At 41.1% G+C, this 17,458-nt stretch overlaps 1 protein-coding gene across 6 annotated transcripts in view; it reads left to right on the forward strand.

The window, feature by feature from the left end:
* Positions 1-17,458, forward strand: part of MYO1D (myosin ID) — a 348,576-nt gene that overhangs the window by 104,076 nt on the left and 227,042 nt on the right. For all 6 annotated transcript variants that reach the window (XM_004267185.4, XM_033423458.2, XM_033423459.2 and 3 more), the window contains exons 5-10: positions 1,719-1,772; positions 2,952-3,047; positions 6,938-7,054; positions 8,717-8,920; positions 13,190-13,335; positions 13,421-13,535. In XM_004267185.4, the coding sequence (XP_004267233.1) occupies positions 1,719-1,772; positions 2,952-3,047; positions 6,938-7,054; positions 8,717-8,920; positions 13,190-13,335; positions 13,421-13,535 (732 nt within the window). The remainder of the gene's footprint in view (positions 1-1,718; positions 1,773-2,951; positions 3,048-6,937; positions 7,055-8,716; positions 8,921-13,189; positions 13,336-13,420; positions 13,536-17,458) is intronic.

Consider the following 17,458-nt stretch of genomic DNA (forward strand, 5'->3'; position numbering starts at 1 on the left):
CTTACAGTATCAAGCTGGGAAAAGTTATAGACTTTGTACGTAAAGGTTTAGGTGGGGGGGCGGTGAGGGGTGCCAACTTTTGGGTAAGGTTTAACAAAAACCTATCTAGGCCTAATCACTTCTACTCCTTCTACACATCCTCCCATGTTTTTCTTTTAATTGGCAACCTCGTTTTCTTCTAGTTTCTCTTTGTTCACTGCTTTATAGTAACATAGATGTACTTTGTGATCTTACAGTCTAATTATGAAGCATGCTGCATTAGGTGTGTGAAAACTTAGAGTGTGTTTTTATCTGCCCATGTGAATGATAGGCCCAACTTGTAGAAGATTCCAGTTAAAACTCTCCTCTTGGGACTGCCAGAGAGGTTGTGTCCTAACTAATCTTGAGTAGATTCACCTGGTTATTACAGCGGAGATTTTACTAGAACTTTACTAGGTTAAGTCTCCGTCTTGAATTGTACTCGGATTTGAACTGACATGCCTTCTCAGTTAAGTGTTTTCCATCTCAGTCACACCATAGCGATCTTTATGGCAGCAGAATGCAGTATAAATCTTATTTTTGTTTGCTAAACTGAAGTCAGACTGTTAAGGAAATCTTGCTTTATCAGAGTCGGTTGAAAAATGACAGGAAGTGCCAGTTATTATCGGTCTTTTTTCCAGACTGTTTCATGGCTGCACTTTACGTACGTGCTCAACCAAAAGAATCCCCTTGAGTGAACATACATCTTGAGTCCTCTCTTAAGAGCAGTCTTTCTGAAGCCACCTAAAGCAGAGGTCTCTGTATATGGATTTTGTTCAGCTCACTTTCTTACAGGATATAAGGCATTGCTCTTTGAAATGCCAGCAGACCCTCAGGAAGGGAATGTTGAGAATATTCCTCCCTGAACATTCCTTCCTATTCTCCCCACTTGCAATCCCCCCACCCCAAAAGTTTCCTCTTTAGGCTCTAGGTTTAAAAAATCAAAATAGCTTCATTTTCAGAAAGTTTAAGGAACTCTGTTTTTAAAAGAGTAAAAAGAATTGTCAAAAAATGGCACAGAAAACCCCATAGAGGAGATCTAGTTTTAGGTTGGTCCCATCCGTGCGGTCTTTAGGACATTTCAGTGCACTGTTGATACAGGATTCCCTGGGAAAGTGGCTCTCATTTTCTTATAGGAGTACATTCTCAGATTAATGATTTTTTAAAAATTTATTTTACTGAAGTATAGTTGATTTTTACAGTGTGTTAATTTCTGCCACACAGCACAGTGATTCAGTTATACATGTATATATTCTTTTTCATATCCTTTTCCATTATGGTTTATCACAGGATATTGAATATGGTTCCCTGTGCTATACAGTAGGCCCTTGTTGTTTATTCATTCTATATTATATATTCTATAATAGTTTGCATCTGCTAATTCCAAACTCCCAATCCATCCCCCCGATCCCCTCTCCCCTTTGGAGATCACAAGTCTGTTCTCCGTGTATGTGAGTCTGTTTCTGTTTTGTAAGTAAGTTCATTTGTATTATTTTTTAGATTCCACATATAAGTGATGTCATATGGTATTTGTCTCTCTCTGTCTGACTTGCTTCACTTAGTATGGTAATCTCTAGGGCCATCCATGTTGCTCCAAATGGCATTATTTCATTCTTTTTTATGACTGAGTAGTATTGCATTGTATGTGTGTCCCTCATCAGATTAATGATTTTAATGTGCTTTTTTTCTTTTTTTTTTAGTCTAGAGTGCTTGTGCAGCAGCCAGGAGAAAGAAGCTTTCATTCTTTCTACCAGGTTAGTAATCTGTTATGCAGATAATCAACCATTTGCTCAGCTGTGCAGGAAATGGATGTTTTTATTTGGGGCTCTCTCCTGTCCTGTGCCTCCCATGCCTCCGTTGGCCCGCGATACGTTACACATGTGTGCACACACGCATACACCCTACCCCGTGGGCTTCTTCAGAGACTTGACGAGCATGGCTGTTATAAAGAGCTAGCAGGTGGTTAACCAACCAGACAGCTGCCTTAGTTGAGCATCCCTTATGTTTCTTTGCAGTGTAGGTAACATTTTAATGACCCTAAAAGCTTTTGAAATGGTACATTCTGAATATGTTAAATTAATTTTGTCTTATTTTTGAATTGAAGCTTTTGTTCCCATTTTGGGGTGTTCCAGAGATGGGAATAGAAATTCAGTGCTGTTTTCGTTAAAAAAACCAATTTTAAAAATCCAATAGTTACATCTTTTCAGTAAACCAAAGTGTGCAGTTTAATATAGAGGATTTAAATGTATCGCCCTCTAAAATGCATGTTCTGTGTAGAAGGACTATGCGTATTGTATTTGTGTTTTTGTTGACAGTTCGCCATGTTTCCAATAAACTAGCTTTCTACCAAATATAAGAGTTCTGTTCGTTTCAGGAACCTGTAACTTTTTCCGCAGTTGAGTGAAAGTGTTGGCATTTGTCTTTGTCCAACACTACAGTCCTGGTTACCCAGTTGTCCTTTCCTGGGATATAGAGATTGATGAGGAAAAGCTGTTTGTTTCCAGTGGGATTCAACATATGACTGGCTGCTGACACCTCTTAGTTCTGAGGCAATATTGACTTTTTCTGAATTTGAAACATAACCCTGTGCTGTCCAGATAACACGGCTGCTAAGCACGTGACCACCACAGAGCACAAGCTCCTGTTTTACAAATGGCCACAGTCAAAGCAAAACCTTTCATGCCAGTTATGTTGTGAAAGGGCTAAGACTTTTTTAAGGAATTTTCCTCATGACTGTAGAACATTGTCCATCACTGATGATGTTGAAGCCATTACCTTCGAGGTTTAAAAAAATAATCTTCAAAGCTAGAAACAGGAGGACCTAAGTGAATTGGCCCAGAAAATGAAAAAAAGCTAGACTACCAGTAAGAATACATGGTGTGTTAGGTTCAGGATGTATTTTGCTAACTTATTTTTAATTAAATATTTTTCAGCTACTCCAAGGGGGTTCAGAGCAGATGCTCCGCTCTCTGCATCTCCAGAAATCCCTTTCATCCTACAACTATATCCATGTTGGAGCCCAATTAAAGGTAAGAGTTTCCTTTTTGAGATGATTCAGAAATAGAATCAGAGAATCAGAAGGGACATTAAATAATTATCTGGTCCAGGCAGCTGCCTTTAGGCAAATGAATGGCTCTTTTATTCTATTCTATTTTTAAAATTCTCAGGGACGGAGATTCAACATATTATTGACTCAATAACTTTGCTTAATAACCCATTACTGTATTTTATCACCATCCGATAGGAAAGAAGCTTCTCTCTTATGGTCTTGTGGGGTTTTTAAAAATTTTTAATCCTATTACTTTTATTTTGACACTATAAAAATATTGTTACAAGTAGGAAACCCACCGCAAAAGAAGGTACCATATCATTTGGCCAAAGGCAAGTTGGTAAGACAAAAGAAAGTTTAAAAGCACTGTGGTTAAAAATAAATAAATAAATAAAAGCACTGCGGTTGAACATGGATATCAAAGATTGCCATTCACTGTTCTTTCCAATAATGATTTTGATGTGTTCTAGAAATAGTTTTGTGACCCTTGGAGCATTTCTATTCAGCCTTCAAGTTTTTTCCATTTTTTTCCCCTTCCTTTGCATGTCAGCCCTTGCTCACACATATGCAGATCTTTTTGCCCTTTTATTTCTAATTAGTTTTCTGCTATATATATAATACAATTTCTGCTAGCCATTTTATAGCTAATCCTAGTAATACAGTAGCTTATTGATGATAGGTTATAAAACAGTAATTGCAGTGTTGTCCAGTTTTGTTGGGGGAAAGGTGTGTGTGTGTGTATATATATATATACACACACGCACACACATATGCATACACACACGCACACACATATACACACACGGACATACATGAAATGAGATCTGGAGGGCAATGCACCAGGGCTTTACTTGTTTACTCTGGATGGATGAGATGATGGATATTTTTGTTCTACTTTCTCCGCATTTCACATTTCTTCTGTAATTGAAAATGCACAGCTTTTGTAGTTGGGAAAAATAAAAGAATTTATAAAAGGAAAGAATCTAGATGTGGGAGGTGTTTCTTTTTTTTTTGTAATTATTGCTCTTCATCTTAAGCTAATTATATCTGCATTACTGGTTTAATGGTATTTTTATGATTGTGCATATAAATAAATGATATGTAGCGTTTTGCAATTAATTTTCCATTGTTTGAAATTTAAGTTGCATGAATTTTTTACTTTTACAGTCATCTGAGAACAGGATGTTTGGCTGAAAATTAATTGAAAGCCAACAAAACACCAGAGGGCAATACTCCAGCTTTCTGAGAATAGGTCAGAGGTACTCTAAAGATGTATAAAGGATTGTAAAATCGACACTTAAAAAGCCAGTGACTGAAAATATTCTTTTTAAATCGAATTGTCTTATTGACCAAGTGGCTTTTGGCCCGATCATGTAGAGCCCCACAGAAAGCAAGTATTAAATAAACATTTAGCCTTTTTTTCAAAGCTAAATTTAGCTTAGGTTCCCTTTCCATCAAAGTTTTCCATTCCTATTCCTCCCCCTCCTTTTTTTCTGCCTCTCTAATAAAAACAAAGAAGCAATACATGATCACAGTCAAAACCTAAAATAAAGATGAACCAAAAGGAAATAAAAATACGCTAAAGCTCACCATGCAGAGATAATTATTGATAACAACAGTTTATGTGTATATATTTATTCATGGAATCATACAATAAATCCTGATGAAATAAACTTTTTATTATATGATAATATAATCATTAATATCTTCCCATGTAAACAAATATAAATTAATAGAATGATTTTAGTAACTATAAAGTATTGCACTCTGTGTGTCATACTTTTACTTAGCTATTCTCAAATATAGGACTCATGTACAATTACGACCCTGTGGGTTGCAGGTGAGGTAAGACCCAATTAAAAGTCACCAAAAACAATAAGGAACTTGGTTATCTCACATAACAAGAAGCCCTAGGATGGGGCAGTCCCAGACGTGGTGAATTCCGTGCCCTAACGGTGTTGATAGGGACCCAGATGTTCATTTGTTTCTCCCACTTACCAGTTCTGCCATCCTCACTGGGTCGGGCTCGTCTGCTACAGCTGATTTTCCTCATGGTCCCCAAAGGGCAGCAGCAGTTCTAGGAGTCACAGGCAGAGGAAACGTTCCTGGCCGTAACCCTTGATAAGCTAGGGAAACCTCATGTCTTATGGACCAGAATGGCATCACATGCCCATGGCTGACCAATCACTTGGTAAAGGGAATAAGGTCCCTGTGATTTGTTTAGACCAATGAAGATTTACCTCCTGAGGCTGGCGCCAACTCTGAAGAACGGGTGCACTCAGGGAGGGGTAAACAAATCAGGGTTCTATCAACAAGAAAGAGGTGGGTCTGGGGAAAGCCTGTTAGGTAAGCAGCTGACAGTTGTCCTCAGGACGACACGTAGACTTTGTGTCTGGTTTCTTTGCAGTTTCGACATGGTTGCAGCATCTAATAATAGTAATATCTGATACTCAAGTGCTTTTTATGTGCTAGGAACTAGGGAGGTGCTCTATATAAGTTCTCATTCCATTCCCACAACAACCCTGTAAGAAAGGTATTATTATGCCCATCGTGCCCACGAGGAAATTGAGACTTTACAAGGTGGACCGTCTCACTCAGAGAGCTGGGAGGGGGAAGAGCTTGCCTGATCGTGTCCTGGACGTTAGAGGAACACGTGCTCATCAGGCAGAGGGGAATCTTCCCTGTGCTCTTCCTTAGCAGGTGAGCATCAGGCCAGGTGTCTGTGTCCCGGCCAGAGCAGAAACTCACCAAGGAAGAGATCAGGCCCTGCGCAGATGCTGCTTTGGGAAAACTGCTAAGATAGGCAGTTACCGTTGCTTTATTGTAAATTTTATTGACACACGTGTATTTCCAACCTGAGGGCTGCAGATCCTCAAGGCGGGCGATTTATCTTTGAACCCCCGCCTTGGTCTGGCTGGGCTGCTACAACAGAAATACCATAAACTGGGGTGCCTTACACACAACAGAAGTTGATTTTCACAATTCTGGAGGCCGGGAGGTCCAAGATCAAGGCAACTGCAGAGTCAACGCACGCTTCCTGGTTCAAAGGTGGTGCTTGCTTGCTGTGTCCTCACAGGGCAGAAGGACCAAGGGATCTCTGGGGTCTCTTCTATATGGGTGCCAATCCCATCGTAAGGGCTTCACCCTCAAGACCTAATCACCTCCCAGAGACCCCGCCTCCTGACACCATCACCTTGGGGGCTAGGATTTCAACATACGAATTTGGGGGTTGGGGGACAGACATTTATTCTGCAGCAGCACTTCTGTGCCATTTAAAGATCTGACTTGCTGAATGTTTGTTGAATGCCTGAAAAAGTGACGTGATAGTCCCAGACCATTTCCTAGCTTGCTGAATGATCAAGGCAGGCCCCTTGGCTTTGGGAGGCCTGCTCTTCCCCACCCGTGGAGTAGAAAGCCTGACCATACACGCGTGGGAGTGTTGTTTCCAGCCAGGACAAGACTAATTGTGGAACAGAAAGCCACAGACGACAGTGGGTAGCCAGGCGTATGTCTCGGAGGCTCCGTCAGTCAAGAGTTTCCATTTGTGGTCTCACATCTCATGCCACTTCCTCCACTCATCCTGGAGCTTCTCTGAGCCAGCTCAGGGCTTGCTTCCTCGCGGAAGTTTCCAGAAATGTTCCTGGTGCTTGTCTTAGGTGACGGCGACTCTCACAGTTGGGCATTGTGGGTGCTGCGTTATGTTTCTACCCCCGAAACCATTTTTATTTTCTTTGAATACCCATCATCCCTTCAATGACTTACTCCAAAGGCATCAAGACCTTGGCTGCACTTGAATTTAGTCTCATAGTTTTTGGATGTTAATGCTCACATGCAGTGTCTGTGACCTCAGTTTCCTGTTTTCCTTCCTAGTCGTCTATCAATGATGCTGCAGAATTCAAGGTAGTAGCCGACGCCATGAAAGTCATTGGCTTCCAGCCCGAGGAGATTCAAACAGTGTATAAAATTTTGGGTACTATTCTTCACTTGGTGAGTGGGGACGCCTTTCAGAATTCTTCGCACCTCCCTGTGGGACTAGGATGTTATTTCAGAAGGTTTGGGGTTTTGTAAAAAGTAATTTATGTAGAGAAAATTCCTCTGACATTTTGAAGAAATTTACTCTATCTGTAGTTTCCTCCTACATGTTCTAATAATATGAGGGATTTTCCAAGCCACCGTGGGTTTTGAGACTGTGGCTTTAGTTCGTTCACTGCCTTCCTGGTATGTCAGACTTCGAACTGGTTAATTTCAGAGGTAAAAGAGTTCAGCAGTGATGTGACCACCAGTGGGATAAGCTAAAATCTCTTGAACAGAGCAAATTTCTAAAGGCATTTGAAACATAGAATCATAGATTTCTAGAACTAGAATTTTGGTGATCTCATTTTATAGACTGGAAATGACTGGATTAAAAGCACATCCAGTTCATTGCAGCCAACACCACGGACCACCCTGGCCCACTTATGCACAGGTTATTTTCCACACATCACACCAACCTTAGAAGTAAAGAACCATCAGTCAGAGTCCTTTCATTACTGTCTATATGATTAGAGACGTTGAAAACATAATGAACATGTAACCTGGTAGTAAATGAGTGACAACATGGATACAAATCTGGAATAAAAACGACCTTTCGCTTTCCTGTGGCGAGATTTAACTCTTAAGTGAATCAGAAATACACAGGACCTATATGAAAAATATTATATAGCAGTATATAAACAATCTCTTAAATGTTCCTGACTAGGAAGACTTTAACATTCTAAATTGTCTCATTCTTTCAACTAGTTTATAAATACGGTGCTACAATAATCCTTCAGAATCCAAAGAGGAATTTTGTTTTTCAGTTGATGTAATGATTCTAGAATTTACCTAGAACAATAAACATGTAAGAAGGTCGAATAAAATGTGTTAGAGTAGTAGGGTAGGGGGAGCAGGGGAGAGGGGGCACGACTAATTCCACCAGGTTTAAAATGATAGTAAAAGCCACAGTACTTTAAAACTTGCTGCATAAATTCAGCACCAGAGTAATCAGCAGATTAGTTCATGTGCTGGACACTTGGTAGGTGGCTAATAAGTATTTATTGCTTATTGAATGAGTGGAATATAAACGGACTCAAAAACTTGGTGGGAATTAATATGTAATAAAGGTGATATTTCAAATCAGGAGGAAAAGCTAGACTATTCAATTAATGGTGTCGGAGCAACTAACCATCTGAAAAAATAAAGTTAAATTCTTACTTTACACCACATACCAACATACATTCTGGTGGATGACAAGCTTAAATGTAAGAATAGCTGTATGAGGAATAGAAGAAAACATTAAATATTCATAAAATCCTCAGAGTAGGAATGATCTAAGTATAACACCAAAGAAAAACCCTGAAGCAAATGATTCATAGATTTGACTACATAAAAATGTAAAATTTCCATCCATCAAAAACATATGCTGAAAATTAAAATATAGATGAGTGTCTGGAGAAGGAAAAATGCATAAAACACTAGGTTTTTATATGTTGATATTAATGTATTTAGGAAAATAGGCGCTCCAAGCAAGGTCCCTTGGAACTCTCTCTTAAAGTAGCAAATACACCCGTGACATCGTGTTTCAGAATCTCACTGGAAGTGGCGTGTCTCGGTTTTTCTCCTCTGATACAGGGAAATTTAAAGTTTGCAGTGGATGGCGACACGCCTCTGATTGAAAATGGCAGGCTTGTATCTATCATAGCAGAATTGCTGTCCACCAAGACAGACATGGTTGAGAAAGCCCTCCTTTACCGGACGGTGGCTACGGGTCGTGATATCATCGACAAGCAACACACAGAACAGGAAGCCAGCTACGGCAGGGATGCCTTCGCTAAGGTGGGATTTTAAAGGCACTGCGTCTGCCTTGTGAGGGTTCTGGTACCAAAATTTGTAACATCATGGGGAGGAGGTTGTTTCCATACACCACCAGTTCTCTGTGATGCCAGCTGGGTGTCCTACGATTTAACTCGATTCTAACACTGTCTACCGGAGATAGTATCATAGTATCACATCCCACAGGTTAAGGGCTCAGTCCTGCAAGCCTGTCCCCCAACACACACACGCGCGCGCGCGCGCGCTTATCCCCTGTGCTTCTGACCAACCAGCTATAGATGGGAAGTACCAACAACCTCCTCCTTGGATTCCACTAATTGCTAGAGCGGCTCACAGAACTCAGGGAAACATTTACTTACATTTACCGGTTATTAAAGGATATGATAAAGGATACAGACCAACGGCCAGATGAAGAGATTTACAGGGCAAAGTCTGGGAGGGTCCCGAGAACAGGGGCTTCTGTCCCCATGGAGTTGGCGTCCGTCACCCTCCCAATGTGTGGATGTGTTCGCCAACTGGGAAGCTCCCAAACCCTGTACTTTGGGGATATTATGGAGCTCCCTCATGTAGGTACGGTCAATTATTAACTCCATTTCCAGCCCCTCTTCCCTCTCTGGAGGATGAGAGGTGCGACTGGAAATTCCAAGCTTCTAGTCACGGCTTGGTGTTTCTGGTGCCCAGCCCCCAGCTAGGAGCACACTCAGAGTCACCTCCGTAGAGTAAAAATGCTCCTAATGCTTTTATCACTCAGAAATTTCCAAGGGTTTTAGGAGCCCCGGGTCAGGGATGGGGTCCAAGACAAATATCAGAAAAGAGATGCTCCCAGTGTTCTTATCGCTTAGGAAACTACAAGGGTTTCAAGAGCTCCGTGCCCGGAACCAGGGGCAGAGACCAGTATATTTTCTATTATCTCACAGCCTGGTGTTGATCTCAGTTTCATTTTTAGTGAAATTCTATGAGGAGGTGTTCAGACGTTCCTGGAAAGTAGGTTAAGCCTTTTGAAACCAGAGTGGTACTTTTTGACCAGCACGGTCTCAGCACCCCATGGCTGTGAGCATCGCTGCCAGAAGCATTCTCAGAAAAGCAGAAGCCGACTAACTGGGGAGCTCAGGGCCCCTCGCTTGCACAGGCCCCTTTTGCGGCCCTTCGTTTTGCTTTCCTCACTCGATAATGCTTCGTGCAAGTCTCCTTCAAGCCAATTGGTGGACCCATTGTTTTAGTGTCTGTGTGGTGATGGGACCATAATTTATTAACCATCCACCTCTTATGTCATTCACCTTGTTCCCTTTTTTTTTGCCACTACAAACACTGCTGCAAATTCTTGTCCATCTTTCCTTACACACCAGTGCTTTATTTCAGTTAGATGGCTTCCCAGGAATGAGCAGGTCAAAGGACACCCTGATCTGAAGCTTTAAGTGACTGATTTTCTGGGTGTACAGTGATACCTCATTGTTACTTTAGTTTTCATTGCTAGTGTATTTGAGCATCTTTTCCTATTTTTGTAAAGTATTTACATCTGTTCTGAGAATTGCTTGGGTATATGTTTGTACATTTTTCTTTGGGGCTGTTACCTTTTTATTGTCCATTTGTAAGAGCTCATAACTTTAACCTATTGTCTGTTATCCATGTGGCAAATATTTTATTTTCCCAAGTTTACATTTTCTCTTTTTCTTGTTTGCTGGTTGATTAGGTTGCTACATATTCCATTTTTTTTACTCTTGTAAACCTCTTGCTTGGATTTTAGTCTTCAGAGGAATTTGAATTTATCCAAATGCAATGGAGAGTGGCATATTTTAAGCAGAGGCAATGTCATCAAGTCTGAATTTTTAAAATGATGGCTCTGACCTTAGTATGAGAATCTTATGGAGCAGTGGGTAGGGCAAGGGTGGAAGCAAAGAGACCAATTAAGAGGATATTTCAGTAATCCAGGAGGATGATGATAGCAGCTTGGACAGAGAAAGTAGCAGTGGAAATGGGGAAAAGAGGATGATTTGAGACAGACTGTATCTGGAGAATAAAATCCACAGAACCTGTTGTTCTGGGGATGATGGAATCAAAGATAATTTCTGACATGGTCCAACCCACCTCTCCTGTCTCATTTCCTGCCATATTCCAGACTCGTTTCTCCCCTTTACCACATTAGACTTCTCTCAGGCTTACATGTTGTCTTTATCCCTTTATCCTTCCAGCCACAGGGCCTCTGCACGTGCTGTTTCCTCTGCCTGGATTGTTCTTCTCTCCCCTCTCACCTGGTTAACTCTTACCATCCTTCTGATCTCAGCCCACTTTCTCAGAGAAGCCATCTCTGGCCTTTCTGAACACTGAACAGGTTGAAGTCTCCTCACATCCCATGCACCTCATCTGTGCGTGCGTGTGTGCGCGCGTGTGTGTGATTTTCCTTCACTCTACTCCCTGAGCTCCTTGGAGACAGAGACAGTGTTCATGTTACTTGGTACAGTATCTCCCACAAGCTGCACAGAGCAAGTACCCAGCAAACATTTAATGGGTGAATGAATCCCCAAGGTTCTGTTTCTATTTATTTACGGTTAAAAGTTGGGTAGGAAGGACTTCTCTGGTGGCACAGTGGTTGAGAATCTGCCTGACTATGCAGGGGACACGGGTTCGAGCCCTGGTCCGGGAAGATCCCACATGCTGCAGAGCAACAAAGCCCGTGCACCACAACTACTGAGCCTGCGCTCTAGAGCCCGCGAAGCCACAACTGCTGAGCCCGTGTGCCACAACTACTGAATTCTGCGCACCTAGAGCCAGTGCTCCTCAACAAGAGAAGCCATTGCAATGAGAAGCCCGCCCGATGCAACAAAGAGTAGCCCCCGCTCGCCGCAACTAGAGAAAGCCCGTGCGCAGCAACAAGGACCCAGTGCAGCCAAAAATAAAAATAATTAATTAAATTAAAAAAAATATATTGGGTAGGAACAGTTTCAGGAGGTGGGAAGATCAATAGTCCAGACAGGACATGAGTTTGAGACAGCTGTGAGATATCCAAGAGTGTTGTCAGGTAGGCAGTCAGACACGGGAGCCTGGAGCTCAGAGGAGAGGTCTGCATTCAGGTGATACATTTAGGGGTAATATTATATCACCGTTCTTTAATGTTGTATGAAATGACTTAAAGGGGAGGAGACAGGGAGTGAAGAGAAGAGGACTAGGGAGAGCTCCAGCTTTTAGAGATCAGGTAGAGGAGGTGACCTCCTAAAGGCCGCCGAGGAGGGGCAGCCAGTGAAATAAGAGGAAAACTAAGAAAGTGCGGATTCAGGACTTCCCTGCGGGTCCGGTGGTTAAGACTTCACTCTTCCACTGCAGGGGGCGTGGGCTCGATCCCTGGTTGGGGAACTAAGTGCCCGCATGCCACCTGGCGTGGCCAAAAACCAACTGACAAACAAGAAAGTGTGATATTACGAATCCCAGAGAGCAGAATGTTTCAAGACGAGAGTAGGAAATTGGGTTGAGTGATGCCGAGTATCTGAGTAAGACGTCCCTGTAGAGGTACAAGAAAGGGTCCGTATAGAGGTGCTTGGGGTCCTTGATGAGCCATTTCAATGGAGTCACGAGAGAGACGTGAAGACTGGAGTGGCTGGAAGCGTAAAGGGGGGAGGGCGAGGGGAGGAATGGAGGCGATGTGTATGGATGTGTGTAGGTGAAGAGAGCGGGTTGCTGGAGGGAGATGTTAAGGAAAGGTTTTCTAAAGATGTGACACTGCAGTGCACGTTTGTGTCAGGATGTGAATGTGTGTGAGTGTGTGGTGCCTTTGTCCCTGTGTGTGTTTGCGTGTGTATCCTTGTGCATTGACTGTGTATTTGATTCTCAAGGAATTTGAAATGGTGGCCTTGTGGCTCAGATCTTTATTTAGCATTATAAATCAATGTTTATATATTTAGAATCCATAGGGCATAGAACTCATTGGTTCTCTGCTTTTTATAGTGGATGAGATTAAAATAAAGCCATGAAGTGACTTATATGAGGCAGTAGGCAAATTATGGGTCTTAGCAGGGCACAGAAACACACCTAAGGAATGTTGTTGGAATTCAACATGTGTAGTGACCCATAATAATCTTTTAAAACTCCAACCATCATGCTACGTCGTATAATTTTTAAACAGATGATCTGCATTTTTCAGCTTAGAGGATTAACAGCTATGCTAAATGGTAAGGAGGAGGTCAATACGAATTTAATTCAATAGGAATTTAAAACATCACAAATCCAAACAGGGGACTCATTTCCAACGGGCAAGAATTTACGATGTCATTTTCATCACAGGCCATATATGAGCGCCTTTTCTGTTGGATTGTTTCTCGCATCAATGATATTATTGAGGTCAAGAACTCTGACACCACCATCCACGGGAAGAACACAGTTATAGGTGTCTTGGATATCTACGGCTTTGAAATCTTCGACAACAACAGGTAAACCGGATAAGGTCCTGAAAACCCTATTGTTTTTTGTTTGTTTGTTTGTTTGTTTGAGCCTAATTGATTCCTTTTCTTGCAGCTTTGAACAATTCTGCATCAATTACTGCAATGAGAAGCTCCAGCAGCTGTTTATTCAGCTGGTCCTGAAGCAAGAACAGGAGGAGTACCAGCGGGAAGGGATCCCCTGGAAGCACGTGAGTGGACGCGTACAGACTGTTCACGATAACGTCAACTCGTAGCATCTTGGGTACCTGCTGGTCTTCTTGGGTGCTTGAAACACCTAAACCTTAGCTTTCCTTTTTAGGATATTGAAATATTACAGTTCATTTTCAGGGCTGATAGGTGGGATTTCTCTAATTTGGTCGGAGTCTGGTTGGTGCCCAGAAAAGGCTGAGTTGAAAATCAGTAAACTTATGTTCACTTTACAGCTGATACCACATAGTTTTTTTGATTCACATCTGTTAGAGTTCAGCATCATTTATAAGTTATTCAGAGCAGCAACTTGTGCCTTCAATTGGCTGAACTTTGCTTCCAAACTGAGTTTCTTCCCCTTCCTCCTTTCTTTTTTTGCTCTTATTTCTCCTTTTTTCTTCTCCTGCTTTGTAAGCCAAGTGGCATTTTATTGTCTTTGGTTAATGAGGTTCATATTCCCTGAAACCCATGCATGAAAACAGGTGTATTAACTTTGATTTCCATTTACTTTCCTTTGTGTCACACAACAGTTATCACCTCTCTTCTCCTGGCTCTCTGTGAACTTTGTATTTGTCACTAGTCCGATAAGATACAGCCAGACAGTATGATTGATGCAGGGTGCAATACCACAGATCACAGCTAAAAACATGACAGTTAGACCTCCTGTTCACGATAGAAATGGGACCTTGTAATTTTCTTTGAAATTTGTATTTTTAAACAATTTTGAGGACAGACATAAAAAAATCAAAAACCTCTCTGAGTTTCCGTAAATTTCTGTGTTTATCCTTTTGCCAAATAGTATAGATAATGAAGTCCGTATTTGTATTTTGATATCCAGTGTAAGCAGTAAAAAGCTATTTGAAATGCTGTATTTAAATTACTTTTATATTCCTTCCCATCTTCCTACTTTCCATCTCCTCTCATTCAGAAAAAGGAGATACTGGTATGATAACTAGCTTTCCTGCTTCAAATTTCTTCTTTGCCTTCCATCCATCGTGTGTTAAATGTTAGAATACTGTAACGATTTTGTTCAAGTATAGTAGTATGAATTCTACATATTTACAAATAAAGCAAAGGGTGTATTATTACTTTTTAATAGGAACACCTACAGTTTTGATTTAAAGAGTGAAGTCTCATTGCATATTTAAGATGGAATTCAATTCAGTTAAGTTTACACGCAGCTTTCTTAGAACGAATCTGTTGCATAACATAATACACGATTATAGCTGGGGCTTAGGTTTTTATAGCAAACTTAATCATAAAACTTGTTATTCAGATGTGGTTCAGAGATACTGGTCCAAAATATCCTTTAACAATCAGAATATCAAATTCCACAGGCATAGTTGATAAAGGGAAAAGTCAACAGTTGCAGGAGACTATTCCAAGCATCTGAAAAAGGAGCAAAAGCCCTTTAAAACAATTCTTACTGAAATAAAGCAAGAAAAATGTGACCTAGCGGTAACAGAAAGCTCACTCCAAAATAATAGTTACTGAATACAGCCCGGGTCCCCAAATTAGAATCTCCATTCTAGGCAAGTATTTCCTTTAAAAACCCCAAACTTTAGAACATAGTGATTAATTAAAAAAAAAAATTATTATGGAAAATTTCAAGCACACATAAGAGCGGAGGTCACAATATAATAAACTCCTTGTACCCATCACTCAGCTTTAATAGTTATCAGGGAATTGCCAGTCTTGTGTCATCTGTACCCCACCCACCCCCAGATTATTTTGAAGCAAATCTCAGACATCACATTATTTCATCTGTAAATATTTCAGTGTGTTTCTCTAAAAGATAAAGACTTTTATAAAAAACCATAGGCACGACACCATTATCACACCTAAAAACTTAACAGTAATTCCTTAATGTCATCAAATATGCAGCCAGTGTTCACATTTCACATTTCCTCAATTGTCTTAGAGCTTTTGGTTTTGCCTTTACAGTTTGTTTGAATTTGGATCCAAATAAGTTACTTACGCTGTGATTGGTTGATACGCCTCTTGAACATCCATCGGTTTTCTCCCCTCCCTCCCTCCCTCCCTCCCTCTCTCTCTCTCTCTCTCTCTCTCTCTCTCTCTCTCTCTCTCTGTTTTCCTTGCAATCTTTTGTTGAGAGAATAAGTCATTTGTTCTTTAGAGTTTCCCACTGTCTGGATTTTGCTAATGGGGTTCCCGAGGTGTCACCTAATCTGTTTCTCTGTTCCGTATATGTCTTGTACATTGGTTATTAGATCTAGAGTCTTGACTGGTGTCGGGATCACCGTCTATTTCATAGGTGGTATGTGAACTTCCACCAAGAGATTCATAATGTCTTGTCTCCCTAATTGATTCGCCTTTACATGATTTTGGTGCCGTAGTTTACAAGTCATTTTTAGGTGCTGAGAACTTGACTCTCAGGCACAAAGCTGCTCTATTTGGAGTGAGGGTGGGAGCCCCAGAGCCCTGTGCCCCTGAACCATCCCCTCTCATCTCTCTTTGTCCCCTGCATCCGCTAAGAAACCTCCTGGGAATACCAGGTTGCTGGAAGAACCTAGTTTGAAACCCACGACTGTAAGCAATGTTTGAAGCCACATTAAACTGTGAACCAGAAGCTGCTGGACTCTTCAGCAAAGACTAATCACTTTTAGTTAGACAGTTGGAATTTGGGGAACTTAATTCTTTTGTTCTTGGCACAAAAGACTTAATCTTTAATTCCATAGTCACAAAGTCTATGATTTCAGCTGTTAATTAATACAGAGTTCCTGCTTTTTGAATATTTTAAGCATATTTTTTCCAAAGATAGAAATAACTTTTCTCCATAATGAGAAATGTAATAAGTGCCCACAATAAAAGTGAATACTTAGACCAGGGCTTCTCCATCTCTGTACTAACATTTTAGACCCGATAACTGTTGTGAGTCTGTCCTGTGCTTTGTAGGATGTTTAGTAGTATCCCTGGCCTCTTCCCACTGGATGCCAGTAGCATTTTACTAGTCACGACCACCTGAAATGTCTCCAGACATTGCCAAATGCCCCTGGGCGGCAGAGTCACCCTCTATTGAGAGTCACTGATTTAGACAAACCAGAAAAGTATAAAAAACAAAGTTTGCAGAAAAGCCACCCAGTTTGCAGACTTTCAGTCCATGGAATACAGAGGAGGACTTGCAAGACTAGGGATGGAGCTGAAAGCCACAGATAGATAGCTGGCACGAGCCCTTGGATTTTAAATAGCATCGAACAGGGATCCATGAGACACAGTAATACTCTATTGTGAGTGTGTCGATCTTACAGAAGGTAGTGGGGACAACTCTCAGTTCAAGTACCTCCTAAGTGAGGTGGGGCACATCAACACACAAGATTAAAATGTATAAGCTGCCCGTCTTCAAATGAGGTACTACAGCTTTCCTGAGTCAGGGCCATGTGTGCTTTCTGTGTGTATGGTGATACGTAGGCTGCAGCTATCAGAATAGACAGGTGTAGAAGAGGATTATTACACAGACCTCGTGTGTGCTGAGGTGGCTAGAGAGCATGCAGTTATTTACAACTTTATTCAGCCTTGTGGAAGCAAATGCAAAGCTTATTCTTATCCTTTACGGATACTTATATCTCAGAATTAAATTTTTTATATTGTACCCTGGAAACCTCTGTTAGACCCATGTGTGCTTTTTAACTTTTGGAAAACTGAAGGAGATACTCTTGGGGATTTTTAGTCAGCCAGGGCCGTGTAACTAAAAATGCAAGTTCTCGGAAACACCTTAACTCCATCAAGTTCAATATCAATGAATACTTCAAGGTTATTTGTTGGTACTTAGTGGAATCTGGGTCTTGCGGTTAACAGCCAACAGATTGAGGGTCTGATGAATAAGATTAGGTGCAGGATATGAAGACAGGATTAAAACAAGAGTTAGAGAAGGGAGAAACATTACTTTATAATTTTTGCCTGGAGC

Source organism: Orcinus orca, chromosome 19 (genome assembly GCF_937001465.1).
Source record: "Orcinus orca chromosome 19, mOrcOrc1.1, whole genome shotgun sequence".
Lineage (NCBI taxonomy): Eukaryota > Metazoa > Chordata > Mammalia > Artiodactyla > Delphinidae > Orcinus > Orcinus orca.